This window comes from Labrus mixtus, chromosome 6, assembly GCF_963584025.1.
Source record: "Labrus mixtus chromosome 6, fLabMix1.1, whole genome shotgun sequence".
NCBI classification, from domain to species: Eukaryota; Metazoa; Chordata; class Actinopteri; order Labriformes; family Labridae; genus Labrus; species Labrus mixtus.
In genome coordinates this window covers 22,422,041-22,435,716 of record NC_083617.1, presented here as the reverse complement: position 1 = coordinate 22,435,716, position 13,676 = coordinate 22,422,041, and the positions used below count along the sequence as shown (strand labels likewise).

General features: G+C 38.5%; 1 protein-coding gene across 1 annotated transcript; it reads right to left on the bottom strand.

The window, feature by feature from the left end:
• Positions 1-1,026: 1,026 nt before the first annotated feature.
• On the bottom strand, positions 1,027-12,870 carry kcnk18 (potassium channel, subfamily K, member 18). Its single transcript, XM_061040520.1, has 3 exons — positions 12,390-12,870; positions 12,019-12,165; positions 1,027-4,326 (listed from the first exon to the last, which is right to left on the bottom strand). Exons 1-3 carry the CDS (start codon positions 12,658-12,660, stop codon positions 3,491-3,493), a joined length of 1,254 nt encoding a protein of 417 aa, XP_060896503.1. The 5' UTR covers positions 12,661-12,870; the 3' UTR covers positions 1,027-3,490.
• Positions 12,871-13,676: the final 806 nt, after the last annotated feature.

The following is a 13,676-nucleotide window of genomic DNA, read 5'->3' as shown; positions in this document are numbered from 1 at the left end:
GATCAGCTGTCGCGTGTGGTCATCTGTCCCTGTACAGCAAAAGCACTTGTTTTCAACATCCATACAATAATTATGAGTAAATGTTTTTGAGCTTCTGATAACTCATTGCAGAGACCTTACGTGATATGCACTATGGCTCAGTGAATAATACAAAACGCCACATTGCATGTAAACAATTTAACAACTTCACATTTGAAAGGCGTGTTGCCCGAACCAGCCGAATCCATGCTCTTTTGTTTTGATTTGGAAGCGCACGTGAAGTGACCATAGGAAGTGACGTTTTACATTTGCGTTTCTCGCACAGCATTGTGGGAGTTAAAATACAATTAATTTCCTGAAAGCACGCATCCGATCCATACTGCATGAAACCCGGAAGTTAGTATCCATACTGAAATGTTCAGTATACTGAGGTGGACCCAAAAAATGCATACTGGATGACCACGAAAGTTCAGTATACTGAAACTTCCTACTGAAAAGTACGTACTGCCTACTGAACTGTGACAATTCAGAAAGGGCCACAGTGAACTCAAGAATGTAACATAACCACTAGAACAAAGAAACACAAGGATAAAAAACTACAAAATAAAACAGGAAACACTTAAGATTAAACTATGAAACATTAAGACAAAAAACACACAAGGGAAACAAGCAACACTAGGATGGACAGGAGAAATTAAAACATGGAAACCTAAACACTGAAATACAAAACTAAATAAGACCAAATCATGACACATGTTACCTTCATAAGTGAATAAGGTGCGCCTTTTAAAAACACAGACATTTTTTTTTTATAAAAAGAATTGCACAGTGTTGAACTGGAATAAAGAACTTGATTGATCAAGTCGTCTGGTGGATATTTATATTGTGCCTGTCATCAGGTCTGAGGCTCTAATGCAGGGGTAGGCACATGGGTATGCCATACAAGCAGAGGAAAAACACGGCTTCATACTTATAGGGAATTTCCAACTATTTAATGCAAAAAGAAAGCATACAGCAAAGCAAATAAAACACAGAATGGTGACGAAATATGAATACAAGTTTATTGTGTCACAGATCAGCAGCAAAACAAAGGAAGTGCTTACTGGAAATGATTTACAGGGGATCAGAGAAAGCCACATCTTTCAAACCATTATGTACTCTATTCCCTTATGTTCATATTGCTGTCGTGAGTGGTTTAATTCGTTATTGTGTGTATAATCTTATGGCTGCACTTAATTTGTATTGATTTAAATGCAAATGCCTTCTGACTGTTAGCACTGAGACCCAAACCTTACAAATTGAGCCATGTTTAAGTCCATCAAGGTGTTGCTGCTACTTCTGAAGAACAAGATCAATTTATGTAAAACATAATATATTACCCTGGCCATAATAATAGTATGCAACAAAAACACCTCAGTTTTGTATCTACATAATTCATGTTTCACAATCTTTAAATCTGTTGGGAAGTTTTCCTTCCGCACAAATCACAGGCTGCTTCAGTATCTTGACCATTCAGTCGGTCTAATATAACATCTTAATTTTAAACTTGAGTGCAAAAAAAAAAGTAATTGTAGCAATAGTGTGAAAATAACTACAGCCTTTAAGGAAGTTGTGACATATCTGACTGTAAATAAGCCTATTTGTGCACAATCAAATAGATGTAGAACAAATAGGAGCATCATTCACTGTGTAACATACAGTTTCTGGGCACAAAGGTAAAACTTCTCAGCTTCTTTGACAAATGATTCTCCAGCTTTAACTAGAATATTGACTAACGACACACTAGGCAATCTGTACCGTGCCTAAGCATGCTATACCCCCAAAGTCCAGTTCGTTTGACTAGTGTGCTCCGATCCTTACTCAAGGTACATAGGTACACAACGTGGAAAGCCTTCATTATCGAGTCATCACGGAGTGTTATGGCTTTTTCGAAGTAAAATGACTCGAAATAAGCCATAAGTCAGTATAGTAGCAGTCATGTTCTTTGTGTTATTCTCTGATGTGCTAAGCACGCTTCATGATCACGTGAAGCCATGCATGTATTGTATTACGACTTTATGTACAAGAGGTGCTCAGGCCTCTTGTACATAAAGTCGTAACATACGTCGTAATTACGTCGACTTGCGTGTTGAGCATGCGTCATGCGTCATAACCAAGATGGCGGGCTACTGGTTTGTTTACATCTGTTCGCTGCTGTTAGTCGACATTCTCCTGGCGCTTATTTACTTTATATTCAAGTGTAACTCTAAGCAGCAACTCCACTTCGTCGTCCGTCCAGACGAATGAATCGGCTTTGTGTTTGTTGACTTATTTCGCCATCTTTCCAAATCGCCGCTGTCAAAAGGACGCTTAATACGCATGCTCGCAATGTTCTTTTTTACGGTGTTTGATGTGAATGAGACACAGCTATTATCGCCACCTACTGGCCTGGCATGCTTATGGCATGCTTATGTGAGCGTTTTCCATCGTTTTTGCGTTGCCATGTGGACTGAGAGATTTTTTAAAAACTGTTGGTGTGGACGGGATTTTTTTTGCAACCGGAGGGGGGAAACGGGTTTTTAGAAATATCCGTATACGTGTGGACGTGGCCTGTGTGCGCTCTAAAGCTACATAGGAAATTGTATTCATGAAAATTGCAATATACAATCCAAATTTGATTATGAATATATTTGAATGACAACTAACTGAATACATAGTATAAGCAATGAAGGTGCATAAAGAAAACAAGGAGAACATTTACATAGTCCAGGCAGTGAAAGATATAACGTGTTACAACAACTGAGCTGCTTATGACTGAAGTGAATGTGTTCTTTACAGACCAAAGCCTGCATGCATGATGTTAAAAACTTTACAAATGGACCCAGACAAGATACATGCAGACTGTGGGAATTTGAGCTCAATGACATATCATCACAACTTTTGAATAACACCTCTTGATCTTAATTTTGATTTCATTTTTGCTTAACTAGTCTCAGCCAACATTTTCTGTGGAGGTAATGAATACTGTTTACATTTCTTAGTAATCTAACACAATTTGTCAAATGTTGATGTTATTTCTAATTTAGGAACAAAGTTTAGCTTAAAAATCACATGGTTGTCATCCTCTATGCTTCTGAGACAAAAAGGTCACTGCTTGTGAAACGTCCTGCTCAGGAGCCTTTCGACTGGAAAGGGTAAAAATTAAGGAGGCATTTTATTTTGTTTCCTAAAAGAGAGTGACTTATTGCCAAATGCAACACTAGTATGGCTAATAGTCATTCCATGGCAAGACTGACTCTAGATATGCAGAGTTAAAAGTTATTGAAGATAGGAATTACTTTATATAACTCTCCTTTACTGGGCAAAGGCTTTGACAAATGCACATTTTTTATTTTGCACATGCTTACAATTGAACAGCCAGCAAAAAACGCACTGGACTAGAGCCAACATTCTCCCGTTTTGAGCCTGTTTCAAAACCAGGACTGTAAGCTTATATGACTTTTGGACATAAGGCTTATATTCCCCTGGTAACTTAATCGTTCTCTTCTTTGTTGAATGTTTCCGAATTTCCCCTGCTGATGAACTTGATGCACTGGCGGTAGCAGATTACAAGTCGAGTTTGGCACAGCTTGAAAGCCATGGACATAATGGCCATGCCGACGATGATGAAGAGTGAGGTAACCATGAAGTAATTGGGGTGACTTGGTATAATGTCACCAAAACCAATGGTAGTGAGCGTGATGAAGCAAAAGTAATAGGGGTCGAAGCCCGTGATTGTAGTTTCCCACAATGGTAGAATCAAACCACCCAACAAAATGTAGGAAAACACGATGAAAAGGATCAGCACAAAGGGTACATCCAGTGTTTCCATCCCATCCCCTAAACCTGTGAAGTCCCATATGGTGTAATTTTTGCGTGGTAGTGCCAGCCGGTCTAGTTCTGGGCAGGAGAGACTCCTGACCAGTGGGCTCCTTCTGATTAAATTCTCCCTGGCAAGAATCCTCTCGAATATCTCTTTGTTGTTTTGGAGATTAATAGATTTCTGACGTAAGTCCGCCTGGCTGTGCAGCACCTGCCGGATGTCAAGAGGTTGGCGGACCACGATATCATGGCTAAATACAAAGGTGCCATCTTCCAGGGTCCGGCACCTCGAATCCTCTGCCTTCTTCCGAGCCTTCCATGGGGACCAGGTGCGGGAGCGGAGGTTTTTGAAGAAGTTGTGAATGTGGATGTAGGCTCTTGTCATCAGCATTGCAAGGAAGTCTCCCACATCAAGGATGACCAGAAGCATGAGAGGAATGCCCACCATGGCGTACAAGACACATGCCACCTTACCGGTAAGGGTAACTGGATAGATCTCTCCATAGCCTGCAAGAACAGAAAATGAACATTTTAGTACTTTGAAGCTATGGCAACTGTAAGATTTAAAACATTTCTGTCCTGTTAGACTATAAAGACAACACTGCAGAAATCAGATATGTTACATGTAATGGACTTGGAATTCAAATATTATTGCTTTAAGAAGGTTTTACTCAAATCACATGATTTATTATTAAATTAATAACCTGGAGAATATTGAACCCTAGTACTCTGAGCCAGGCTTTCATTCATCATGTGCAAAGTGGATCCATACTTATCGAACTTTAAGGGCCCAATCGTACGTACAGCACGAAGAGTGTTAGCTAGCAGCTCAGCTGTCTTTCCTGTTTTCAACTTGTCACAGTTGCCATTTTTATGCCCAGCGCTCATGTTGTTTAAATAGCAAATTAACTTGCACCCTTGTCAGCACCCAGGGCTGTGTTTGTTTTTAACCAGGTGTAGTCCGGCACAAAGCTGCGGAGTTCCTATCTTTAAAGGTCCGATATTATGCTTTTTCTGGTTTTATATGCTCTTTAGTGTGTTTTCCATGTGTCCTTTGCATGTTTAGGCACATCTATGTGCAAAAATTCAAAGTCTGTGGAAACGCGGCTTCTCTTACGTCCTCCTGTTAGCTGTAGCATTAGCCGCATGTAACGCTCGGTACTAGCCCCCCTCAATAAAAATGTGTCAGTCCGACGTCATTGTCAGTGTGAGATCACTGATCTAAGTCCATTGGCTCGTTGTGGCAAGCCCAGCAGCTCATGTTGAAATTTCTGAGAAGCGTGCTGAGCAACTGACCAATAACAACAGAGCGGATCGGCAGACCAATCAGAGCAGACTTGGCCCACGTGGGGTCTAACAGTGGGGGCTCAGCAGAGCGTAGCTGACGGACTCAGAGCGGAGAGGGAGCAAGGAGGAGCAGTACATGAAAACATACACTTTTTTTGGACTTTAGCTATTGTGAACATACAAAAGTAGGTACATAGATTAAATATACGAACCCCAAAAGGGCATAATATGGGCTCTTTAATATATATACACACAGTGGCCTTTCAAGAGAAAGTAGTGTCACTACATTCTTTATGATATGAACACACACACACACACACACACAATATACATGTTTATAATTGTGTGTATGTAAACACACATAAAGACACATAAAGATTAAGAAAGTAATTCTGATTCTGATGAAAGCAGTGATACAATGTAAGTCAGATTGGATCTACAGTATATGTCTGGCAGCCTCAATAAGTTGGTTGTTTAGAGATAAGTGAAGTTTCAAATTAACATGACAAAACAGAAGACAATGTGCCTTGGACCTCTAACAACTCCTAATAAGCTTTTTGCGGTGGTGTAAAAAGCATTCTCCTCCGAGAGTGCCCTCTACACTGAGTTGTGGGCTTCCTGTTGCTGCGAAGCCATTAGCCATTAGCTGGCTTCCTTTAACCACTTATCTGTATGTGTCTGAAAGTAACAGACTTGATCTTACATATCAGATCACTTCAGGAAATTAAGAAAGTACAACGAACAAATCTTTTAAACGTAGGGGAAAATATCTTATAGATTGATGAGTTAACATTGCCATGTCCTCAGGGACATACAATGAAGTGTTGTAATGTCCAAGTATAATATAGCAACATTTATAAGTAACTATCAGGTGACTCCTGTCTAAGGTAAAAATAACTTTCATGTATTAAAACACCCTTCTTCTTAACACTACTGTTACATGATCTGACAGCTCACAGACACTCATATATAATTTAAGAAATATAACAAGTAGCAGGTCAAAGACAGACAGTGGTTTGTATGAGTAACAGGCCAAATCCAAATCTCCACACTTGACATGTAAACTGTGAGATTTGTCGAAACTTTTGTAAAATAGTTGGTGCTTCTCATTTCCTTTCAGTTTCTTAAATTTACATGGAGAAGATGGATTGAATATTGAATATGTTTAACTCAAAATATGGCCAGATGTCTCTCCATATTTATGGCATCTATTGTGTGGCTTTCTTATTAATCGGGAAGCTTAGGAAGTAAACAATTGCTGAGATTTGTGATTTTTACAAGACTTAAAACTTGACCTTAAAAGTAATACACGATAACATTTGGGCTTCCTACCCTGAGAATGAAGAAAAGCATGGACAGGGATTTCAAGAACAAAATAAAATAGTTGATCTGCAAGTGATGAGATCTGGCAACTGGCTCATCTGGTTATTCAATGCATGTTAGTCATTCCTATTTTAAGTGAAATATATGATGAGCATCCTCTGTGTTCCTGACTTTTTCATAATCTGCTTTGACTTAACAGGGTTTTGTCACAAGGCAAACACATACAGGAGGTGTTACTTTCTATACTGATTTTGAATGGTGGTTGTTGAGATTCCTCATGTCTGCCTTCAATCCCTAAGCTCAAGGTGGAGCAACAGAAACACCTGTGCTGGCTGCAGCAATCAGCCGCAGGTGAATCCACTCACCCAAATCAGGTCTCTCATAAGGAGTGGGCCTGCTACGCACACCAGAGTCCAATGGAGTCAGAGCGAGAATCGGAGCCAGAGTGTGAAATTCAAAACGAAGACTCAATAGGGTATAGAAATAAAAAAGAAAGGAAAAAGAATAGTTTGTCTAGTGAAGGAAGTCAAACAATGAGGATGGAGTATGGCTTTGTGGTTGGAATGATTGCAGTCACCCAAACGGACGGACTCTATAAGTATTCTCATGAGTTTGGAAAGTTTGTTGGAGAAAAGCTTGGAGAACTGTGTGGATAACAAGGGGAGGAATGGTAATAATTGAGTGGTCCTCAAAATGGCAAAAAGGCCCTGAAAATTGAATAATTGAAATATAGTTCAGTGTTTTCCACTTGGAAAAGGAGGAAGGAGAGAAGGAGTAGTGATGCTGACTCTTTTCTTGACATGGAAGGTATCTATGAAGCTAAAAGGTTGACGAGGTTTCTTGATGGAGAACGAGAAGAAAGCAAATCTGTGTGTTTGTCCTTTGAGGGAGAAATACCCTAGAGTGTGTTTATGGACTATGTTGTCTACAGAGCAAGGCCGTATGAGAGAGCCCCTCTGCGGTGTTAATGCTGCCAGGAATACAGACATGTTTTGCTGCAGTTTGCAGAAGAACCAGGAAGTGTGCAAAATGTGAAGATAAGGAATGTTATGCTGACTGTATCATTGGAAAATAAAACGTGTCATGCCTTTACTGCAAGGGAAACCATTTCGGGTAAACACAGTTCCCCAAAAGGATTAAGGAAATGAAACTGAACAAAATCCCAGCTAAGCACAGACTGACATATACAAAGGCTGAGAAAATAATGAAGAGCAGGTCACTGTGCAGCAACAATGGGAGGGGAGAAATACTGAAGAAAATACATGTGTGGCTTTCATCTCCATGGTGATTAATTGCGCAGCAGACATGCAGGTAAAGGTTGAGAGAATTGAAATGGTGTTGGATGCTACAAATAGGTTTTTAGACATTGTGGGTATTACTGGGGTAGAGCTGGATATAACGCTTAGGGAAGGATTGGCCAACTGCCATAAAACCCAACAGAAGAAGAAGGTCTCTCATGATGAGGAGAGCTCATTACTCTGTTTGCTCTCACTCTGACAAGACCTGTTTCCCTATTTCTTTGCTGAGTGCATCCAAAAGTGAGTTATTGTTTGAGTTTGATGATATTTGTTTGTTAAGAATAAATGCAGACTTGGTTTATTGTTTAATTGATGCACCATCATATGTTTAAGGATACTTGTATGCTCAGATTTCATTTGCTAACAAGGCAAACAATTAATTGTCATTTACCTTATTTCTTTTGTACAGAAAAACCACTTGACAAATGAAAGTGAAACCTGTTACAATAAAAAAAACTATAAGTGGAGTCATCGTCTCACTGTCTTCATTCACATTCCTCATCTCAACAGTGGATGTCAATGAGCTTCAGCCCTCCTCATTTAGGTTACACCTAAAACAGTGTTGATTTTTTAAATGTTATGAAACAATGATACTATTTTACAAATCTTTTTATACAATGTCAAGCCCTTATCAATTCATACAATGCATGCAGTCAGGTCCATCAGGTTTGAGACTGGGAGTGGGTCACACGTGTGCAGGTTAAAACTTCTGAAGCCAGTTAAGATGCATCCATGCTGGATTATTGTCTTCACAGGCAAATTTTGTATTCCTAGATCAGCTCCTGGATAGCTGGTTGACTAGACTAAACAATTGCACTGATATTAAAACGCATGTCTTTGGACAAACTAATAAAAGATCATTTGCCCACAGCCATAAGCCTGTCATCATTCAGATATTCCAACCATCCAACAACAGCTGCCATTGGATAATGAGACACACCAGCAACACAGGGAAAGGGAAGCCCCTCATCTTTTTTTAGGTCAGCTTTTTAATTTGCTTTTCAACAAGAAATGTAGTTCTGTGACTCTACTGCACACAGTAAACATTATGTTCCAGGTCCAGAACAAAGTAGCCGAACATCTGCTGTCTGCATTGTGATTTAATTTTGAAGGGTTTTTATAGATGAATGCAAAATGAACTGTTGTATAGTGCCACCATCATTGTACCCAACATAGTACTGCTAAATCTAATGAATATACTAAGTTTTCTGTCATATCCCAATAAAATATATCCTTATGAATTGTGATAGTCCCTATAGCCAAACCACAGACCAAACTAGTGGAAAATAAATTGAGGACATCTAAAAAAGTACTGAAGCTAGTAATAATTAACTCTCTATTGTGTTCTGGAGAAATAAATACACTCTGACCAGGATGATTGTCTGAAGATCTGTTCACATTTCCCATCAGATGAGATAAAAGGCTTTCCAAATCGATATACTTACTCTCTGCTGATCTTTTAAATAAAAGCCTGAGGTGTCCAGTACGAGTTAAGATGGATATGGTGGTGAAAAGCTGTTGTGTCAGCATTTGTGATTGCTATACAGCTTAAATGGTTGAAATCCATCTCCGTTCTGGAGTTGTTGCCCATCAACTTAATGTTGGCAAGCTAGTATACCTAACTGCTGGTTCAGAGGAGAGGTTTTTTATTGGGGCAGAGAAGACCTCTGTTAGACAAACCCAGAGCAGGGGTGTGCTGTTTCTAAAACATGTTCCAGTAACATTTCAACAGAAGGGACTTCTAGCAGTAAATTAAATAATCAAATACCATAGCTCGTAAAAAAAAGACAGGAATAAATAAAAAATTGGTATCGAATCAAATTAATATTATGAGAAAAGTTTAAGATTCACTTATGTCATAATAAGTTGATCAATCAACAGCAAATGCCCTCATCAATAAGTGCTCTGCAAACACTGTGTTAATTAGTATTTGAGAACTATTTGGTCCCTTTCACAAGTTCCAAAACAAATGGACACAAGGTAACCAGATGGATGCTAAATGAACTTGAGCTTGTATGGCGCTTTTCTAGTCTTCTGAATACTCAAAATTATAAAAACATTTTTAACAATGCAGGTCACACCTACCCATTCACACACTGATGGCAGAGGCTGATATGTAACTAATCCCATTCATACTTCCAGTCTTGCCCAAGGACATATCTGGCATGTGGCTGCAAGAGCCGGGGATGGAATCCCCAACCTTTCGGTTGAGAGACGACACTATACCACTGAGCCACATCCGCCCAGATCAAGATATTTTAACACAAGATATGCTACTTTCTCCAGGGGATTTCCTGAATACACACAGAATTATGGTTTCTCAGAAATACTTTCTGTAGCTTTCTTTTTAAGCAAAACAACTTCACAATGAAATGGAAAGCAGTCTACACATTGAGATTTACAGAAATCAATCTGAGTAAAAAAATATATTTTCTCTAGACATTCTAAAAATGGGACCAGTGCCAAAGAAGGTATTTACTTATGGGATGCCTTGACCTACAAGATATATAATATGATATCTTGTGATATGACAGGATATGATATGGTATGATAGGATATGACCATCCAGTTGCATTTGCTATGAAAGTTGTTAACTTCCCAACATCATTTTTACATTAAGAGAAGGACATAATAATTTAAGAGGGTCATATATATGTAAATCGAGAACCAATGTATAAATAACGTGTTTCAGTTTGGGAGTCAAACTATGGAACAGCTTTAGGGATGAGTTGAGATTGTGGAGATTGTATAGGAAGCATTGAGCCTCAGCCTATTGCTTTTTTGGTCAATGATTTATTTTTTTATTGTGTGACATTGACCAGTCTAAACATGTAAAATGGAGTATTATTTTGTTTACTTTAAGTGGAATATTCACACAGATTGTTGACTCTTATTATTCAATGAATGACCAAAATAAAAATAGGGTGAATATGGGTACAGTGGGTAAAGTGGGACAGTTAAGATTAATCATGTTTATCTTTATATGTAAATACTTCCATAACTAAAAATCAACATTGAGCTAATCATAAGGAAGTATGTGATTATACCCTGGGACACACCATATTCAACAAGCTAGCAGTGAACCAGCGATGGAAAGTGCAATGACATAGCATTTTGAGATGGATGATGTTAAGGTCTTAAAAGTAAAAAAACGAATGGATAGCTTTTCATGTTGATATATATTGTATGGAATATAATGATAAATCAAAATAAAACAAAATGTAATTTATTTTATTTTTATTTTTTTGGGCAATTTTGACACTCTTCCAGTTTACCAATAGACTATTGGCAAAGTGGGACAGCCATTCAAGTCATTTTAATTTGGAAATGTAGTTCCTTTTTAACATATCCTCATAAAATTAGCTAGCTAGCTAGGTGTTTAACCAAGGATTACGTAAATTTGTATTTACTTTAATGCTAATTGCTAACTGCTAACATGCAAAAGGAGCATACAGATATAAAAATAAACAGCTATAGGCTATAGTTAACATAGTCAATTTACCAACTTCAGTGTGACATACTAATGCTAACTATGATAATAATATTTTAGAATTCAATGGTAGAAATGAGATGGGAAAGGAGGCAGAAGAGAAAGGAGATAAATAAAACAAAATGCCAGGATGCCATGGTTGTTTTGATAAGTGACTTAGGCTATCAAACAAAGTCAAATTAATTTTGACTCAAGCTTTTCCACTGGTGTGTCCTGTCAAACTTAACGTTGAATTAGTTGTTCACTTGGATCCTGGCTTGGTCTACATGTTTTCTCACTTTTCTACATTGCTTCCTTTTGACTGTATACCAGATGTTTATGTTCGCCTATAGGAGGGGGCTGATGACTGTTTGCTGCCTGTGTTTGCGATTAAATATAGCAAGTGTAATTAATGATCTATGAGATTTTTATGAATGTTCCTTATTTAAATTTTAATATCAAATTATTTTGAAAGTGATAATTGTTGTTAATGATATCATTATTGTGTTTTTAATTGAAAAAACTATGTGTTTTAAGTGTCCCAGTTTACCAATTGTAGGTGTCCCACTTTGCCAATAGTCCCAGGGAAATTTTTGTTTAGGGTCAATATTTGTCTGAGTAAGAGCCATCTGTCCAGTGTTTAATATTTCTCTATTTTCTTTCCTTCTCTATAATATAGAAGAGCTCTTAATCTATTTAGAATAGTATAATATGAGGGGATTTGACAAATACATCATTATTAAAAATCGACACAGAAGGCAAAATTTCAGAAAGTGTCCCACTTTACCCATATTCACCCGATGCATTAATTCATTCACCTACCCACTGTTGTGAACACTGTGCAGCAGAAGAACAGGGAGCCAAAAAAATGCCATCTCTTCGGGCTCTGGAGCCAAGTGGAGTTAAACCCATTTCGCATTTTATCCTCCACTTCCGTTACTATAGCCTCATGTGTGTAGGAGACGTTTTCTATGGGGAAAAAAGGGATTTACTGTAGAATAGATGAGTAAACATGATTATAGTCAAGTACATAGCATGGGTCCAAATAAGATCACCAGCATTACAATGGAAACAAAATCTACACAAATTATATTTAACTAAAACTCGTTGAACATATGAGTCCAAAAATGCGCTCATATTTAAGATTGAGTTAGGCATATCAGATTGCATCACAGATATTTGTGGTCACTTACCTGTGAGGTTTTGGACCTTGGTGACAATCTCCCCCAGAAACTTATGGAATTCGGGCTTGTGAGTGGACTCGACCCCTCCTTCAATGTGCTTAAACATAAGCGCACCGAGCGCTGCGTACCCGACCAGGGACAGACACAGCACAAGGTGAGGAAAAAGCCTCCAAAAACGCGCTTCGCATTTTCTAGACTCGGCTTTGGCGCTTATTCCCCTCTTCAATGCCACTGACATCTTCTTTTTTTTGCATCTGCTGGTTCTTTCACAGTAGCTCATTCAGTCACTCTACAGAGCGACTGTGCGTCCGTCTGCCCCGCTCAATGCTCCAAGAATGAGCACCGAGGCTCCTGAGACAGTAAACACACCACATCATCCACTCACGCGTTAGAAGCGCTGCCACGAGGTCCTCCGATAGATCCGTTATTGACTCGTAGAATATTACTCCTCTTTCTGCCTGCCCAGAGTCCCAGGAGAACCTGGCAGAGTATACATCAGCCTCACAAACATTTACACCGCATGTAATGTGAAACGTTTTATCCAAGAAATCTTATACAGTATATTCTCTGATAAAACTATGGAAAATGAACAGTGAGAATAAAGTATTTAAATATCTCAGTCAATCGGTATTTGTGGTCAAATTTCACACATTTTCTTGTAAGCGGCTTTTATTTGAACATCAATCTATCTCATAGTGTGATCAAAGTCCTTTGTCTTTTTCCACTGAATAACTCAATCTGAAAGTGATAGCTGTCAAATCACCGCAATGATCCCCCTAGTGGAAACAGGGGCTGGATATCTCACTTTTATTAAAATAGAAAATCAGACATGATGAGCTGACCGTCTTATATCAAACCTATGCACTCTTACATTATGTCACATTGTACCAAATCAAAGCATTGGATTGGATTTTGCATTGGAAAAATCCTTCAGAATTACCTCCGATATCTATTCGATTTCACCCTCCTATAAGTGAATCTCCTACCTGTTGGCAGAAGTTTAAACTCTGTAAAGAGGGTGGTGAGGGTCTTTTATGATGGCTATTGCCTTCTGAGTGGCTCCTAGCTACTTAAAAAACATGACCAACGTCATTCAGGTCAATGCTAACAATCTTTCACCAAAGTTGAACTATATTTCCCTCCCTGTGTTTGTTAACGATGTTGAGGTAATCAGACCAACAGATCATGAAAGTTCAAATGGGGTTAACTGTCATTAGTTGTGTCTGAAATCCCCCAGCACATTTAATCAATTCTACAATTCTACAATTCACTTAGCATACGCTTTTATCCAAAGTG